The sequence below is a fragment of the Pipistrellus hanaki genome (genome assembly GCF_964339955.1).
Source record: "Pipistrellus hanaki genome assembly, chromosome: 1".
Classification (NCBI taxonomy): Eukaryota; Metazoa; Chordata; class Mammalia; order Chiroptera; family Vespertilionidae; genus Pipistrellus; species Pipistrellus hanaki.
In genome coordinates this window covers 156,782,157-156,801,749 of record NC_140503.1, presented here as the reverse complement: position 1 = coordinate 156,801,749, position 19,593 = coordinate 156,782,157, and the positions used below count along the sequence as shown (strand labels likewise).

The window sequence follows — 19,593 nt, the reverse complement described above, 5'->3', positions numbered from 1 at the left end:
CTCAGACTGTGTTTGTGGAGGGAGAGAGAGGAGTGCATACTACTCAGATGTAGAGTAGTATGTTGCCTTACTTTTGATTTTGTTATTTTTACACTTGTTTTTGTTTTTTTACAATATACAGACAAATTGAAGGTGCCACCACCACAAGCAGCAGAGGGCTCTCTCACACTGCACAGAAGACACACGAGCAGGACCATTACCACCTGGCTTGTTCCCTAGTTAACTTCCACATCATCCCCAGGTAATCAATGTTTACCTGGTTTGCAAAAGGATGCTAAAGACCAATACTTAGAAAGACCAGATGAATTCTGCTGTAACAAATGTTCGTGGAATTTTCCTATGCTGGATCAATAACACATGCTAATTAACCCCGATGCTGAAAGTCTTCTTAAAAGAGCCACTGCAATTCGGAATTACATGAATTTCACCATCATAAAATTAACATCATTAACATGTTCAATATCATCATTGTCCGAAGGAAGCAATAAAAGAAGAGAATTACATAGAGATTATTAATGTAAGTTTCCCACAATGATAAATAAGCCAAGGAAAGAAGCAGACAGTGACACATGAAAGTAGATGATAATACAATAAAACCAAAGGAATCCAAATTAACCATCAGTGCTCTTAACTTCATCCTCCACCATTACTCTTTGTGGATAGAAATTGAGTTAACAGGTATTGGAAAGTTGATCTAGCAAATCAAATTACTCTTGTGAACGTTGAGTGTTTTGTCATAGTCAAAGACAAAGAATTAAGACTTTGTTAGTCTACTGAAGTCTAGTGATAAATAAATTAGAGATCCTTACATACAGATCCACAATATCTAAGGAAAATAATCCAATGAATATGAATCATAGAAAGAGCCTGAGTATAAATAGTCTGGAATCTGATAAAACATGTTATCTCATTAATGACAGAAGGTCTATTTAGTCACCTAAAGAAATAAAAACTTTTATTTCAATTCTTAATATCGTTTCTCCACTTACTTCTGTATTATTTTATTTCTTTTGGAGTGCTTATTTTGATGGCAAGAATATCCATCTAATGCTACACAATGTGTTGAGTTTTAAAATTAAGTATAGGAAATATGTGTAGCCCTAGCTGGTTTGGCTCAGTGGATATAGTGTTGGCCTGTGGACCGAAGGGTCCCAGATTCAATTCCTGTCAGGGCACATGCCTGGGTTGTGAGCTCGATCCCCAGTGGGGGGGTGTGCAGGAGGCAGCCAATCAATGATTCCCTCTCATCATTGATGTTTTTATCTCTCTCTTCGTCTCCTTTCCTCTTTGAAATAAATAAAAATGTATTTTAAAAGAGAGAGGGGGGAGGGAAGTAATTGGGATAATTTCACCATCTCAGTGATCTATAATAATAAAAGTGTAATATGCTAATTAGACCGAATGTTGTTCCGGACAAAGCCGGGGCTTCAAGGGAAGTAGCAGCCAGGGGAAGGAAGGCCTGCTCTTGCATGCACATTGCATGGATTTTGTGCATCGGGCCTCTAGTATCGAATAAGATCCCATCTTTAATTGAAGCCATTTGAAGTGAAATGTAACAACTGAATTCTTTACTAGAGTCACATTCTAAATATTCAGCTTCTGCAGTTTTTTCTAAAGATCATGAGTTTCTAAAGAGTCAACTTCATCCTAGAAAGTCTGCAAATTACGTTAAGTAATAAACAGAGAGCAAAATACACTAAAGGGGGAACCAAAGTATTGTCTTTCATTCTGAGCTTTCAACCTCATCTGTTATTCTCATCTCAGTTACAGATTAGCAGTAACAAATTTATCTTCTACGTACTTTCACAATATGCTTAGAATGGCTAAAAAAGTCACTCTTGGAAATTGCAAGCTAAGTAGGCATTAGGGTACAAACATGCCCTCCACTAAGATCATGCTTATATGAGGTTAAACAAAATACAGGGCAATGTTATCCACGTAGGCACATCTCTATTATTATGCTAATCGTACTGTCCACCACATGTACTGTAATTGTCTGGTAATGTGTCTGCATTCTGACCAGCATGTGACCTCTTTGAAGCAGAGCTTTTGTCCTTTCTTTCTTTTTTTTAAATACATTTTTATTGATTTCAGAGAGGAAGGGAGAGGAAGAAATAGAAAAATCAATGATGAGAATCATTGATTGGCTGCCTCCTGCATGCCCCTTACTGGGGATTGAGCCTGCAAACCAGGCATGTGTCCTTGACTAGAATGGAACCCCAGGACCCTTCAGTCTACAGGCCAACGCTCTATCCATTGAGCCAACCCAGCTAGGCAGAGCTTGTGTCTTAATTACCTTAGCATCACCGTTAGTACAGAGTAGTGTTTGGTTGTAGAGAAAAATGTTAAACAGCATTCTCAGGATGCTTCCCTTTAATAGATAACACTCACCATCTAGTAAAATGAAAGCACCAATTATGAAAACAAACAAAACACCTCACATAAGGTAATGATACACAGTTCGCTATTTGGGTATGTTGAGTAGTTTACTGTTAGATTGTTATATATACCTGCTGTCAATGGTATGTTTTTATACCAACTATGATCATTAACCAGAGTTTAGATCAGTATTTCTCTGAATGTGGGGACCATTTTGATCAGATTTGCTTTTGGGAAGCTTGTTAAAATGTTGATAATTTCCCTGCCACACCCAGATTCGGATACAGTGAGCCCAGGGAAGGAGGGCAGCAGGATGAAGTTAATTTTAAAAATAAGTTACTCCAGTGATTTTCATGCACCTAAAGTGTGAAAGGCATTGGTCTGTCTACTCAATAAAAATAGTGAGCATAAATTTCCTTAGCTGGTATCTAACGCTGTCCTTTCACTCGTCCACTTGTCCACTTTTAATCCAGGTTTTCCCCATTTAGGCTCTTTTTTTTTTAATATTTTATTGATTTTTTACAGAGAGGAAGGGAGAGAAATAAAGAGTTAGAAACATCAACGAGAGAGAGTCATCAATCAGCTGCCTCTTGCACGCCCCATATTGGGGATGTGCCCACAATCAAGGTACATTCCCTTCACCAGAATCAAACCTGGGACCCTTCAGTCCGCAGGCCGACGCTCTATCCACTGAGCCAAACTGGTTTTGGCCTCCCATTTAGGCTCTTACACAGAACAGAGCTGAGCTCTCATCCCAGCAGCCAGCAGGCACACCAAAAGGCTCTGCAACCTGCAGGCTTCAGGCGGTGTACCCGTGGGGGCGGCTGGCAACAATCATTACCAGAGAGTCACCGAGACCCTTAGCCAAAGACACTGAACCAAGAGCAGGAATGCTTTCTGCATCTGCGCTTAAGTTCTCAAGAGATCCTTATCGAAGAGAACCACACACACCAGGTCCTTGCCTTCAGGAGGTTCATAATCAAAGGCAGGCAGAGGCCAGAAATGAACATTGCAGGGTAATCAATCCAATTAACCTCTCAGATTACGCAAACAGAGAATGTGCTGGTCACCATTTTGGAATGCAGATTCAAATTATACCTCTGACATGGGTTGATTGATAAGAACTAACGATGCAAAATAACTTTGGAGAAAATTCCATTTTAGCTTTTATCATCTTAGCTCCTTAAACAGTGTTTTAGCAGTATAAAGATCTATTTCTTTCTTAACTAAGATGACCAGATTTTAACATTGGTAAAGCAGGACACACTGACTGGGGGGAGGGGGGTTCTTGATTAAAAATTTGGTCTATATGGAGCCGTTCCCTAGCTTGTCATGCATTCTTTCCAAAAATCGGGACTTTTTTAAAATGCCGCGGACACAGGACAAATTGTTAAAAATCGGGACTGTCGCACCAAAAGCAGGACATCTGGTCACCTTATTAACTGTTATTATATCATCAAGTAGCTTATCACAGCGCTCCATAATAGCCGATATTCTTGCCTAGAATATGACTTGCTTAAGACCCTTAAGAACTGACATCATTACAAGAAAAACTAATCCCCAAACTTTAAAGTTGGAAACCAAATCAAGAGTCCAAAAAAGTGTACATTAGTTTTAGTCTCTTGCGGGCTTCAAGTATGTGGGTTAATATGGAAAAAATTCCGATCTACCTATAAACCTATTCATGCTTTTTTAGGTTAATTTTTGTAGAGAAGGAATTTTGGGGACCCCTCCATCAAGTTCCCGTTACAGTGCACCTGTCATTACAGGGGAAGAGAAACAAGTGCACAGGTTTATCTCACGGCATACATCGGCAGGACCCATTCTGTAAATAAACACAATTTTTGTTTACCTTATTTTGATGATTAAAACATGAACATTCTGCCATAGCCAGTTTGGCTCAGTGGTTGGAGCATCCGACCCATAGACTGAAGGGTCTTGGGTACGATTCCAGTCAAAGGCACATACCTCGGTTACAAGCTCGATCCCCAGCCCTTGTCGGGCACATGCAGGAGACAACAAACCTATGTCTCCCTCATATCTCTGTCTTCACCCCTCCCTTCCACTCTCTCTGAAAATCGACAGAAAAAAATGTCCTCGTTGAGGATTATAACAATAACAAAACCACATGAACATTTAGTAAAATATTGATGGTGTGGTTTTTAAAATGAAATTCACTTTTGTCCTGATTTTTTTCAATCTTGTAAACTGGGTTTATTACTTGATTCAAAAAAATAATTTTCATTAAAAAAAACAAACCATCCACTATAGTTTTCTTAAAGGAGGTAATTAGATGGGATTGATCACCACTGCAGGAAAAGCAGTTGAAGTTGAGATATGATAATATGACTGGCAGAAGTCATTTTAAAAATTATGAAATGTGACCTTGGGCTTCCTCCACGCCTCAGTTTTCTTGTTGTGAAACTGAAGGATTAGACCCCGACATCACACCGGTGACTTCCAGCTCTAACATTCTAGGACATCATTCACTTACTGGTTCACCAGCAGTTTTCTTTCTTACAAACCCCTGGGTTTAAATCTACATTTCTTTGCTCCACCCCAACCTACATAATTCCTTACAATCATTAACGAACAAAACAGTCTTGTGTTCAAATGTTCTTATGTTGTAATTTTTAAAAAGATGTCATTTGTGTACTAAATCTATCTATAATTATTCACAGGGAAATATTATCCTTAACACTTACATTCATGTATCATATTCTACTTTTTGATAGAAAATCCTTGCCTAGACCAGAACTCCAGAAGAGAGGGGTTCTAAGATGCATTTTAGAAAGGTTTGTAGCCTTTAAAACGAGCTTGGTTCTTATCACAGCTTCACAACATTGCTAAGAAGCTGATTCCGTTTTCTCACAAACCTGCTCAATATATTCTTCAGTTTTTCTTTACATTTCATAGATATATTCTCACATTTACTTTTATTCAAGGGAAAAAAAATAACCTGACGATTAATAATCAAGTGAAAAAGATAATAAATCGGGCATAAGTGTCAGTAAAAGAAGCAGTATAATATTTATTCTTTTCTGGACTTAATGAAGAACAGTATGTACCATGGACTCCACAGTTTGCAGCACGTTACTAGAAGATGTCAAGTGTTGGCAAAGTTATATGGTTGGCTTCTACTCAGAAAATACAGAACAGAATGAAACAAACAAACAAACAGGAAAGAATACTACCTTTGCAGAGGCATGATTTCACAAGCCATTCTTGTACATAGATTTGCAAGGGACCCTCACAAGTGTCTCCTCCACGCCAGTAAGCCAAGTGTGGTCGTCTGTCCAGGGAACGTCCTCTCACAGTGGCCAGGCTGGGCTTGGGCGGGAGGCTGCGCCTCACAGCTGAAGCAACTTGCTCTGCAGCCAGCGAGAATACTGCTGCTCTCAGCCTCCAAACTTCTCCAAGCAATGCTATTTTATCGACTGCCTCTCTACATTTACACTGCAGTCCACTTTGACCTTTTGTTCCAAGGAAGCAGCTGAACCATCCAGCCAATCAGAGGAGCAGCTGCTGCAATGCTTAATCTGCTGCTTCTGCGGCTGCTGTTGCTCCTCCTCCTCCTCCTCTGTCTCCCCTGCCTCCTCCTCTTCTGCCTCCTCCTCCTCCTCCTCTTTCTCCTCGAACTTCTCCTCCACCTCCTTCTCTTCCCCTTCCTCCTCCTCCAGCCGCTGCTCCTGCTCCTCAGTGGGCTTGCTTAATTCTGGTAACTTGAAACTTTCTCCTTAGCAGTTCCACAGACAAGCTTGTCGTTTTGGGGCTAGCAACCAATAACTGCAGCAAGAGTTCCTTACTTCTCGATGTTACAGAGACTGCCAACAAGGAAATCCATTTGTCAAGGACAGACACTGCCTCTAACAAAAGGTTTCTGTGACAGAAGGCAACAGCTATGCTCCATCCCCTTTCCTCCCTTTGGAAGAAAAACCAACAAAAAACCAAACAAACCACTAACATCGGAGGCATGATACTTTTCTAGAAGGAAGGCATGCTTTTAGATCCTTGCCCTGCCCACATTTATTTCCTGCTGATGTTTGTTTACACTGTGGTGGCTAGTAGTCACTGGTGACATCACCCAAGTCACGTAGTCCTCGCTCCTGGGGAAAATGTATGTCCTAAGGCTGCCCACATTCTCAAAGGATCAAAGCCTCTACTTCCATGGAAGTTATTTAAACTTATTTCTGCATTTTATCCTTTTAAAAATCAATGTGTTTATTTACGCAGTCATTTTCCTCTAAGAACATCAGGCTTTTTTGGTTATCTATTTTCTTTCTATATTTATCTATCTACCTATCAATATAGTAACACCAAATCAATTTTTCTATAAGATCTTCCAAATGCTTGTTAATTATCCAGCTCTCCTTATAGCATGGAATGGTAAAGTGTTATATTTTTAGCAACACAACTGCTAATCCACAGATTTCAAACAATGCAAGAACAATAATAGCAACACGTTTTAAGGAGATTTCTTTCAAATCATGAGAACTGCAAGGAGTTACAGAAGGTCCAGAGCATCGCCGTTAGGAGAATGGACAGAGAGCCAGAGCCCATGATGCTCAGAAACGGTGGGGGCTTGTGGTCTAAAAAGATATCCTCCTCCCCTGTAGTTTTTCCAGGTTTTTTAAGACCACTCATAATTCTGAATTTAGAACACACAGTCCCATTGTAGGTGTCTACTTTCCTTTGCTATACATGTTCACATTTCGATAGAATATCAGTAACTAAAACAATGCTTTTAAAACAATGGAAGTTGAATTAAATACAGGACTTATTTTAATTGAAATTGTAAATGGAGTCTTTAAAAAAAAATTCTTGATTTGGAAATTCTAATTTGATTCTCCAGTAACAATAACTTAGCTCTGAATATCTGCTTAAGTGTTTTATTTTTCATAATGCCTTTACAACTTAACACTTTAAGTAACTGCTAGAGTTAGAAAATCACTATTATATCTTCCACAACAGAATCAAGAAGAAAACAGGAAATCTGAAAGACATAACTACTAACAAAATAGAATCATAATTAAAAAAAAAAAAACAACAACAATTCACAACAAACAAAAGTCTTGGACCAGATGGTTTCATGGGTGAATTTTACTAAAAATTCAAAAGATTTAATCCTTCTCAAACTATTATAAAAAGTTGAAGAGGAGAAAAGGCTTCCAAGCTCATCTTATGAGGCCAGTATTACTTTGATTTCAAAACCAGACAAAGACATTACAAAAAATAATAAAAAATAAATAAATTATAGGGTAATATCCCTGATGAACATAGATGCAAAAATCTTCAATAAAATATTAGCAAACTGAATCCAGCAATACCTTAAAAAGATCATATACCATGATCAAATGGGATTTATTCTGGGATGCAAGGTTAATTCAATATCCACAAATCAAGTAATATGATATACCACATATACAAAATGAAGGATAAAAATCATATGACTATATTAATAGAGGCAGAAAATGCATCTGACAAAGTCCATCATTCATCTAAGATTAAAACAAAAAACAAAAAAACAAACCTCTCAGCAAAGTCAGATTAGAGAGAATATATCTCAAAACAATATAGGCCATATGTGACAAACACACAGTTAGTATAATACTCAATGGTGAAAAATTAAAAGTGTTTTCCTTAAGATCAGGAACAAGACAAGGATATCCACTTTCATCCTTAATTCAAAATAGTCCTATAAGTCCTAGCCACAACAATTAGACAAATAAAAGGCATACAAATATAAAAGAAAGAAGTAAAAGTATCATTATTTGCAGATGACATGATACTATAATATAACAAAGAACTACTAAAACTGATAAATCAAATAAGTGAAGTAGTAGGATTCAAAATTAATATTAAGAAATTAGTTGCATTTTTATTCACCAATAATGAGATACCATTTACAACTGCATAAAAAATACCTAGGAATAAATGTAACCAGGAGATAAAACATCTATGCTCAGAAAATTATAAAACACTGAAGAAAGAAATTCAAGAAGATATAAATAAATGGAAACATATACTATGCTCATGGAAAGGAAGAACAGGCATTGTTTAAATGTTCATACAATCCAAAGTAGTGTATAGATTAAATTCAATACCTATCAAAATACCAATGGCATTTTTCACAGAATTAAAACAAATAATCCTAAAATTGATATAAACCACAAAAAAAATCCCAGTAGGTTGGAGGTATCATGCTACCTGACATCAAACTATACTATGACATTATGCTGATCAAAACAGCAGGGTACTGGCATAAAAACAGACATATAGATTAACAGGACAGAATAGAGAATTCATAAGTAAATGACTATATGGTAAATTAATTTATGACACAGGAGGCAAGAACATACAATGGGGTGAAGACAGTCTCTTTAATAAATGGTGTTGGGAAAACTAAACAGACTGGTAGGCAGAGGTGGTTAGGGGTGATCAGGCTGGCAGGGGAGCAGTTAGGGGCATCAGGTTGGCAGGCAGAGGTGGTTAGGGGTGATCAGGCAAGTAGGCAGAGGCAGTTAGGGGTGATCAAGTTGGCAGGCAGAGACGGTTAGGGGCAATCAGGCTGGCAGGAGAGCCGTTAGGGGCATCAGGTCAGCAGGCAGAGGTGGTTAGGGGTGATCAGGCAGGCAGGCAAGTGGTTAGGAACCAGTGGTCCCAGATTGAGAGAGGGATATCCACAGGGATTGGGCCTAAATTGGCAGTTGGACATCCCCTGATGGGTCCTGGATTGGACAGGGTGCAGGCCGGGCTGAGGGACCCCCCCCCCCCCCCCCCGCACGAATTTCATGCACCAGGCCTCTAGTATACAATAATAAACTCAAAATGGATTAAAGACTTATATGTAAGATCAGGAAGCACAAAACTCCTAAAGCAAACATAGGCAGTAAACTCTTTGACACTGCTTTTAGTAATTCTCTTTCCTTTCCTTTCCTTTTCTTTCTTTCTTTCTTTCTTTCTTTCTTTCTTTCTTTCTTTCTTTCTTTTAAAATGTATCCTCAGGCAAAGGCATCAACAGGAAAAAATAAATGGGACTATATTAAACTAAAAAGTTTTTGCATGGCAAAGGAAACTATCAACAAAATAAAAGGACAACTTACTGAATGGGAGAAGATATTCACTAATCATACATTTAATAAAGGGTTAATATACAAATATATATGAACTCATACAGCTTAACACCAAAAACAAACAAACAAACAAACACAAAGAAACAAAAAACACATCAAATAAATCCCAATAATCCAATTAAAAATGGACAGAGGACTGGAATAGACCTTTCTCCAAATAGGACATATAGATGGCCAACAGACATATAAAAAGAAGCTGCTCAATTTACTAATCATCACAGAAATGCAAATTAAAATTACAATGAGATATCACATCACAACTGTCACAATGGCTATTATCAATAAATTAAATAACAATAAACTTTGCCCAGGATGTGGAGAAAAGGGAACCCTTGTGCACTGCTTGTGGGATTGCAAATGGATGAAGCCACTATGGAAAACAGGAGGGTCCTCAAAAAATTAAAAATAGAACTGCCATTAGAAATTCCATTTCTTAGTATTTATCTGAAGAAATTCAAAACACTAATTCTAAAAGATACATATATCACTATGTTCACTGTAGCATTATTTACAATAGCCAAGATATGGAAGCAACCTAAGTGTTCACTGATAGATGATTGGATAAAGAATATATATATATATATATATATATATATATATATATACAGCATATATGTAATACATAATACAATATATACAGCATATATGTAATGCATATGTAATACATATGTAATACATAACAGAATATTATTCAGCAATAAAAAGGAATGCAATTTTACCATTAAAACAACATGGGTGGACCTAGAGGGTATTATGCTCTATGAAATAAGTCAGACAGAAAAATATATAAATACCTTGATTTCACTTTTATGTAGATTCTAAAAACAAAATAAATAAACACAACAGAAACAGACTCACTGGTACCAAGAATAAACTCATGAATAACTCAGTTCTGCTAAAGGGAAAAGAGTGGGTGGGCTGGGTGGAAAAGGTGAAGGGATTTAGAATTACAATTGGCAGTTATGAAACATGAGGATGTAAAGTACAGCATCGGGGAAATAGTCACTATTACTGTTGTACCTATATCTGGTGCCAGATTGGGTACCATACTTATGGGGGGATCACTTAGTAAGGTATGTAAATGTATAACCACTATGCTGTATACCTGAAACTAATATAATATTGAATGTCAACTGTAATTGAAGAATTAAAAAAACACGCAAAGATTTCAAAAAAGAAAATCACTATATCTATTCTATTGATGAGCAAATCTGTTATGTATTAGCATATTAAGTCATTTGTCAAAATCACATAAAAAATTAGTGGCAGAATAGAAACTGGGTTTAGACATTCTCAGGTTCTGCTATACATCTATAGGACTTTTAGAAATAGTTCAAATTTAGATAGTTTTAGAAATAATTAAAATTCAAATGCCAGAGATAATGCTTTATTTTTTCTGATTTTTTTTTTTTTTGAAAACACCTCCATACTATATGGCTAAAATATGAGTTCAACAATATAGGACCCAGCATTTTAAAAAAATGTTAAATTGAACTACAATTCATATTTAATATATATTGAGGTGAACTATCGATGAGCAGGGGCATTCCAATGTTCACACCTGATTACATATACATTACCTGAAAAATTAAGTCTTCCTGTCCACATTCCTCTAACATGCCATATTATCAGTGAGATGTCAATGGTTATTTTTTTTTTTAAATCACCAAATACTACAACTCAGGAATTACCTGCCTTTTCAAGTCTCTCTGGTTTATTTATAACTAGAGGCCTAGTTCATGAAATTCATTCAAGGGTGTGTGTGTGTGTGTCTCTTAGCCTGGCCTGCACCCGCTCACAATCTTATCTCCACAGGGGATGCCCAACTGCTGGTTTAGGCCCTGTCCCTTTTGCAATCCAGGACCATTGATTCCTAACCATTTGCCTGCCTGCCTGCTTCATCATCCCTAACCATTCCCCTGCTTGCCTGATCACCTCCTAACCACTTGCCTGCCTGCCTGATGGCCCCTAACTGCCTCTGCCTGGCTTCGTCCAGAAGGTCGTAGGAAGGACGTCCAGAAGGTCGTTTGGTTGTCTGGTCTAATTAGCATATTATGTTTTTATCATTATAGATAATTTCTCTCTCTTTACTCGCTCTCTTGTCTATTTTATGGGCATTACTTGATGATCATTTATTAATTTGTACCTGGATTTTGGCTTCTCCTTTCTGCTGTGCCCACTGCCTTGATCACTTAAATACCTTTATTATTTCTAAAATCCTCACATCAGTTTCTCACAGTCAGGTAGCAAGAGCACCATTCCCTGAACCATGCCAGCTCTACCTGCTCAAACACTGATACTCTCCCTGCATTTCCTGGGCACTAAGCCCCTTCCCGTGCCTCCCTGTTACTTCTGCCTCCCCCCTTTCCCTTAGCTCCTCCGCCTTAGCACCCTTTGCAGCTCCAACTGTTTTCTACATCTGCAGAGGTAACCTACCCCCACACCCGCTGGCATGCAGCTTTAAAAAAGGCACATCCTGGCCTCCTCAGCATTTAGTTTTTCCTAAAATGGGTGCACTCGCATCCTCCGCTGCTTCACCCTCTGTAAATGGGCCAGCTGGTTTCTCCACCACCAGGCAGCTGAACATTGCAGAAGGAAGTCACATAACCCTGGCAACTCATTAGACTGAAAACGCAGGCTGTTTAACCTTGTCATGAACTCAATACTGTGTAGCAACCTTTTTAGTTATCTTTAACCGTTGTTTTTTTTTTTTTTTTTTTTTTTTCAGTGCATTCCCACACAAACCGCTGCAAATCTTCCTCAGTGCTGCTAAACTAAACCTCTCTCTCAGTCACTGATCACCTCACCTCCTACATTTACTGAAAAAGGCCAGATCACAAAATAAGAGTGAGTGCCCCTGCTCTCCTTGGCTACAGTTAGGGGTTTAAATGTACCCCCTAAACCTACACACACACACACACACACACACACACACACACACACACACACACACCTTGCCTCATTCTTTTTTACTTCTTTCTAGTCTAGGAGGAAAGGTCCTCACTCATAGGACCCAAACCTTTTATCTACTGTGAAAATTAATAAACAGAAACCACATTTAATTGGGAGTTGGGAGTGTCTGTAGGGAGGGCTCTCACTCCTTAACAAAAGTATTTTCCATCTTCATCTGGGACATTATTTAAAATTTATTTTTATTGAATTTTTATTGATTTTAGAGGGAAAGGGAGAGGGAAAGGGAAGGAGGGATACTGGTAGGTAGAGAGTTGTTGTTCTACTTGTTTATACATTCACTGGTCGATTCTAGTAAGTGCTCTGACTGGGATTGAACCCACTACACCTTGGTTGTTATCAGGACAATGTTCTAACCAACTGAGCTACCAGGCCAGGGATAAGACTTTTTTTTTTTAATTCTACTGCTCCACCAGCTGCTGAACTCTCTCATTCATTCCTCTAGGAAACAAGTCTCCTCTCCTTTGTTCTTGGGACTTGCACTTGGTTGCAATGAGATGAAATGTCCCGAATGACAATTCTTTGTTGTTCCCCGATAAACCCATTTTGCTGGGAAAAGCCCTGGCTGTTTGTTTAAGGTAAACAGCATGCGCTAGATCTCATCATTTTCTCCTCGCTTTGGAAGAAGCCTGGTATCTACTACATCTTAACATGTCTCCCCTCTGATAGCCATCCAAAGAAGTGGCCCTCAGCCTTATAAAGTTTCCCTATCCTCGGGCGATGAAGCGCTATTTCCCTCTCCTGCCAGCAACAATAACTCAGTTCTGTATAGCTACTTACCTTTTTTCTTTTTCCAAAATGCCTTTACTTCTTAATACTTTATTAACTGCTTGAGTTAGAAAATCATGATTACAGATCATAATATCTATTCTATTGACGAGTGAATTCAGTACTAGACTTTCCGAAAGCCTACCTTTGCTGTTCCCACTTCCTCATAAATTACTGACTCTTCTACCCCATGCCGACAAACTTTAGCCTTCACCACTTGTCTGAAACTTTTAGGTCTTTTCTTAGCCTGCCTTCTACTCTTACTTTTTCAGAAACACCCACCTTCCGTTTTCTGAGTGTCTTTGGCTCTCTGTGATCTTCCCTGGAAACTCCCTAAACGCCCCTGATGGCTCCACTCTCCTTTTATTTCATTTGTCTTCCTTTTGCCCCCTCCCTGCCTCACCTTCCACCCATTCAATATAGACACTCTATTAAAGCTCAGTAAATTCAATATAGGCACTCTATTAAAGCTCAATATTAAAGTTCAATAAAAGCTCTAATTAGGCTCCTGGGGGTTGCATCCTGCTCCTGCCACCAGCAGGATAAATGTGGGCAGGCTGTATGAGCAGCTCTGAAATTGTTCTGGGAAATAAATGAGATCAAGCATGTGAAACATGTAAAATGGGGCCCAGTAAATGAGTGTGCAATAATTATTAGTATTATGACCCTAATCAACACGGTCAAAGACTCATATTACCTAATCCCCAAATTTCTCCTCCTTCTGACCCTTCTTGTTAAATAATGTTATTCTCTTTATGAATCAGATTCATCGCATGAGTCACCTTTCCTCTTTCCTCTTCTCTCTTTAAGCAAATCTGTGGGCTGTCCTGTCATGTGTCTTTAATCAGTCGGCCTTAGTCAGCTCCAATATTATGATAACCTTCAAATGATCTTTCTCCCTCTATTCACCCTATCTCCAATACATACATTTCACTACGAGAGTAAATTTACCTACTGTGATTATAATATGGTCACTCACTCCTTTGCTTAAAAACTTCAGTAGCTTCCAACTGTTTCTAAAGTGAACCCCAATTCTTTGTTATATGATGATTAATTAATCCCCTCCATCAATTAACCCCTATTTATCCTCCAGTTCAGTTGCTTCTATCTCCTAAGGAAACCACTCCAGGCATACCTGTACATTATTTCAAACCCACTCTGAACTTTTCTACTCAAACATTTTGTTCATGCTGTTCCCTCTGTCTGGAATATTTTCCCATTACATTTCCTCTTGGCAAAATTCTATGCATAACTCAGGTTTAGGCCAAGTCGGAAGAAAGCTTTTTCTCCTTTTAACTTATAAAATCCTTTGCATCTCTTGTGATATTTATCTATTTTCCCCACAGTTTCATTATATGAACCTATATGTCATCGCTATTGAAATGTAAGTTCTCAAGGACAAGAACAGTATCTTTTCTGCAGCCATTACAATGAACACTCAGTAAGTGCTGAATGAGTTAACTGATAAATCAACCACTCTTTCAGAGATCCAGGCATAACTCTTGATTAGACTTGAGTTTATCAAGCAATATTTCTACCCACTTTTAAACATTTCCCATTGTAAGCCCACATTATGATAAAGTAGATGCCTCGTGTAGATTCAAATGAAGGATACCAATAATCGCCTAAAGAAATAAACTACTGATGTGAAACCACAGATATGTAAAATAGTAGGGTTCTTTCCAAAACATTTTAAAATCGTTCAAGTGTTTACATCATCCACTTTCTGCTAAGTTGCCTGTTTCCTTTTCTATGCTACAGCAGGCTTACAGATTTCTAATTTTCTTACATAACTTCTGCAGCAGATTCCAAGTAGTTTGGTAACATGTGCGCCTGACCTTGTGCTATCAAGAGCAACAGCTCCAAAAATGCTTTGGCCACATCGATTTTAATTTCAACATCGATTTGAAGCAACCGATGAAATAGATCATTTCTTGGCCACATTAATTTGTTTTCATATATTGTTTTATAATCAGGTCGATGTCTTTCCTAAGTCAAAACAATATATTAAAATTATTTCTTTTTTGTTTGATAAGAAGGTACTTCTCGTGCAAGATCTCTTCCTTGTGATTTTTATCAATCTTTGTAAATACATGAAGGAGCAATGCATTCCATAAGATACAGGGTATTCATAAATGGTAATAACTAAATCTGAGACGACATTTTTATAATCATGAAGCCAAGGTCTGTGTGGTGCATATAATCTAGAAACTTTGGTGCTGCTGTAAGGCTCCTGATCAAACCTTAGTGGACTTTAGGGTTCATCGTTAGACATCATCATCATCGTCATCATCGTCATCCGAAACAACAAATATCAAAACAAACAACAACAACAACAACAAAGGGCAAAGGAATGGGAGGGTATATGGAAGGCAACTAGTATTTATTGAGAATCTGTGCTCATTTAAATAGATGTGAAAATGAAGAGTTAATTAACTTGAGCATTCAGCTAGTAAAAGGCTAACATGAAGTCAGGCTCTGAAATGCCTTTAAGTTGCCACATAGAAAAGTTTTTAGAGATAAATACTATTCTTATCCATTGATAACATATATACATTTTCTATTGAAAATAGAGTCCTTTCTTTTGGTCTGAGGTTTATAGTAAGATGAATGTATACTAGTATGTTTTAAATAAACTCCAGTCTTATAATGGGCTGTCTGAACCAAAGACATATGCTGGACCAGAACAAAGTACTTTGCTATTCTGAGACCACATGTGTGTGTGCATGCATGTGTGCAGTGGTAGAAGACAGTTATAGTTGCAGCAGAGGAAGGAAGTAGCTGGGATAAAGTATTAAGGGAGAGAGGAAGGTGGAGTGAAAAAAGATGGAAAACAACTTTTAAGTTGTATTATTAATCATATTTCTCTTATTAAGAAATTAATACATAAAAATGGCAGATAAGCTGTGTTTATAATGTTAAAAAAAAAAACCCACCTGTACAGTATATCTTAAAGAATAATTATAAAACCTTATAATGAATTGTCTTTGCCTTAATTGGTTTGGCTCAGTGGATAGAGCGTCGACCTGTGGACTGAAAAGTCCCAGGTTCTATTCTGGTCAAGGGCATGTACCTGGGTTGCAGGCACATCCCCAGTAGGAGGTGTGCAGGAGGCAGCTGATTGATGTTTCTCGCTCATCGATGTTTCTAAATCTCCCTCTTCCTTCCTCTCTGTAAAAAATCAATAAAATATATTTTTTAAAAAGAATTTGTCTTAGAAAGTAGAACAGTGATATTCAGAACAGGCTCATATTAACAGGAATAAGAAATTTCTAGTTAGATACACTTCTTCAGTAACAGCAAAATAAATATGCTGGTTTCATTTAAGACCAAAATAAAAAAAACAACAACCTAATAAGATCAAGTTAATTAAAACATTTCCTCCGTTATTGATTAGGCTTCTCATATATATTAGAAGATTGCTGAATACACTCTCATGAAGATAGAAATTATATAATCATTTTTTCCAGAGAAACACTTCTTTAATTCTGATGGTGGCTCTCACTTTTAAAACTGTGTGTGGGCTTACTTCAGTAAACTCTATCTGACTAGCCTTCCTGGACTCTTGAATGGCTCACAGGGTGCATTTATTCAGATTCTAAAACCCTGAAGAGCTGCCAGAGAGGACAGAGGAGACCGCTGCTGACAGCGAGTCAAGGTTAAGGGCCTGGACAGCTGGGGATGCATCTCTCAGGGTTCCCTTCCTCACCCCACTGACGGCTTTGATTTCACTAACCGGTTCCAACATTTCCAATATAGAAAATGAGATTCAAAACAGTCACCGCAAAGACTGAGTCATGGTTTCAAATCAAACGACTATGAATTATAACTTATGGTACGTGAAGGCACAGTTATATAGATATTCATGCAGAGGCTGTCTTTTTATAAAGTAAATTTCTTATAACAATTGTGACTTACTTCTCCATAAAAATAAAAAAAAAAGGTTAAAAATAAATTCTTTGAGACAACTTACATAATTGTTCCCCAACTTTCTGGGCCAGGGAAAATCCATCATTTTGCCAGATGGAATCTCAGTCCATGATCACTGCCAAAGAGTAAGTGCTCGAGCACATTTTCCTGGAATGGGACTCCCCGGGCATGACTTTCTCCAAATCTCCCTCGGGAGTCCAGATAATGGTGTTTCTGTTCTCATAAAACAAGTCATGTCCCGTACAACAGCTGCTGCCACACCTGACATCAGCTGCCTTAAACTGTCCCAGTGACTTTTCACCCTCTTAATGCTATTTTCTGGCAGAGGAGAAGCAGGCTTCAGTGGGCTTCCTTAGAGAAATGTCAGAATTGTTTGTGTGATATGGTAACTGACTGGCTGTTTCCGTATCCATAAAACAGGAAATAAACTACATATTTCTGAGACATGAAATACTAAGCATGAGCACAAAATCAATATCAACACATTGTCTGGTAGAATTGATTTACTTCAACACAAGGCTGAAAGCTTTGCTTTAAAGCAACCCAATATTACAATAAGTGAAAACATATTTAAAAGCAAAATAAAAGGAAGCAGTGATTGTGCGATCAATAGGACACAATAAAAAAAACAAAACAAAAAACAAAACAAAAAACAAAAACAAAAACAAAACAAAAAACACGTCAGGGATTAAAAATGGCAGCAGAGTAAGTGGATGCTGCAGGGACATGCCCCCAAGGAACAAACTGGAATTACTACTAAAATACAGAAAAACTTCCTGAATGATCAATGGAATAACTTGCAGGAGAGAACCCTGATACCTGAGGACCAAAAGTGGAGATCGAACAGAGACTCAATGTTCACATCCCAATCCCCGTGTGTACCTTATCTCACCTGGGAAAAGGGATTGTAGTGTGATTAAATTATGGATTTCGTGATGAGATTACCCGTGATTACTCCAGCCCACCCAATGCTATCCCTATCACAAGTGTCCCAATAAGAAGGAAGCCAGAAGGTCTAAGACAGGAGATGGGCAGTGGAAGCAGAGCTGTGGTGATGCACTTTGAATATGGAGCAAGAGACGAGGACCCATCAAATGCAGGCAGACCTGGAAACTGGGTCAGATTGAGGAAAGGGGCATTTCCCTGGAGCAGACACCCTGATTTTAGTCCTCTAAGTCCCCTTTTGGACTTTTGACCTCCAGAACTATAAGACAATAAATGGATTGTTTTCAGAAGAAAAAAGAAAATCTCAGTAGCAATGCCTTGAAGTGTCAATATAACTAGTGGGTTTTAAGTTATATGAATTTCCAAAAAAAATCCTTAAAAATCCAATCTTTGAGCCCAGCCGTTGTGGCTCAGTGGTTGAGCATCAATCAACCCATGGACCAAGAGGCCACCAGTTAGATTCCCGGTCCAGGCACATGCCTGGGTTTTGGGTTCGATCCCCAATGAGGGACATGCAGAAGGCAGCCAATCAATGATTCCCTCTCATCATTGATGTTTCTATCTCTCTCTCTCCCTCTCCCTTCCTCTCAGAAAACAAAAATATATATATTTAAAAATTCAATGTATTTGAAATATGCTATGTATATTTTACCACAATAAAAAATATGGGATTATGCAGCATGTACAATTTTATAACATTTTCTTTTCATTTAATAACAAGTAAATTTCTATGACATTTCTATTTCTCAAAAATATTTTTTGTTCTTGTCTTATATTTTTATCCATGATAATAAATCATTTGGTTCAAGTTGTGACTGTCTAAATTCTCCATTTTTAAAGGATCTTTTTTCTTTGTAATAAAAAATTATCTGTGAGATAATTTAAGACTGAAAATTTAGACTCCAGATGTATTTATATACATATACACATACATATATTTATGTATGTGTGTGTGTATACACACATTATATATATATAATATATACATTATATATATAATAGCTTAATTCATCTCAGGGAGGAAAGGAGAGGGAGAGAGATACAGAAACATCAATGATGAGAGAGAATCACTGATCGGCTGCCTCCTGCCCCTGGGGATGGAGCCCACAACCTGGGCATGTGGCCCAACTGGGAATAGAACCCTGACCTCCTGGTTCATAGGCTGACGCTCAACTGAGCCACACTGACTTGGAAGTCCTTTAAAAAGGGATAATCGTTTGGGTGAAATGCTGCTGAGAGAGAGAAAGATGAGAACAGCAGATGGACCTTTAGATTTGGCAAGATGGGAGATAGCTGATGTCCTTAACAAGAACAATTTCAATGGTGTGTGCTTTAAAGAAAGAATGGAAGAAAAAGGATAGGAGGCCAGCAAGTATATATAATCCTTTACCAGAGATTCTTCTCTAAAGGAAAAGAGGGCTATTGTTTCTAAGGATTTATTTATTTATTTATTTATTTATTTATTTAT

General features: G+C 37.9%; 1 protein-coding gene across 5 annotated transcripts in view; it reads right to left on the bottom strand.

Annotated features, from left to right (window-relative positions):
- FAM13A (family with sequence similarity 13 member A) overlaps positions 1-19,593 on the bottom strand; it is a 238,005-nt gene that overhangs the window by 88,098 nt on the left and 130,314 nt on the right. For 3 of the 5 annotated variants that reach the window (XM_084881813.1, XM_084881815.1, XM_084881814.1), the window contains exon 1: positions 5,574-5,933. The exons of the other annotated variants lie outside the window; for them this stretch is intronic. In XM_084881813.1, the coding sequence (XP_084737939.1) occupies positions 5,574-5,602 (29 nt within the window). In that variant the 5' untranslated portion in view covers positions 5,603-5,933. Of the gene's footprint in view, positions 1-5,573; positions 5,934-19,593 lie in introns of those variants that run through there. 5 annotated transcript variants of the gene reach the window in all.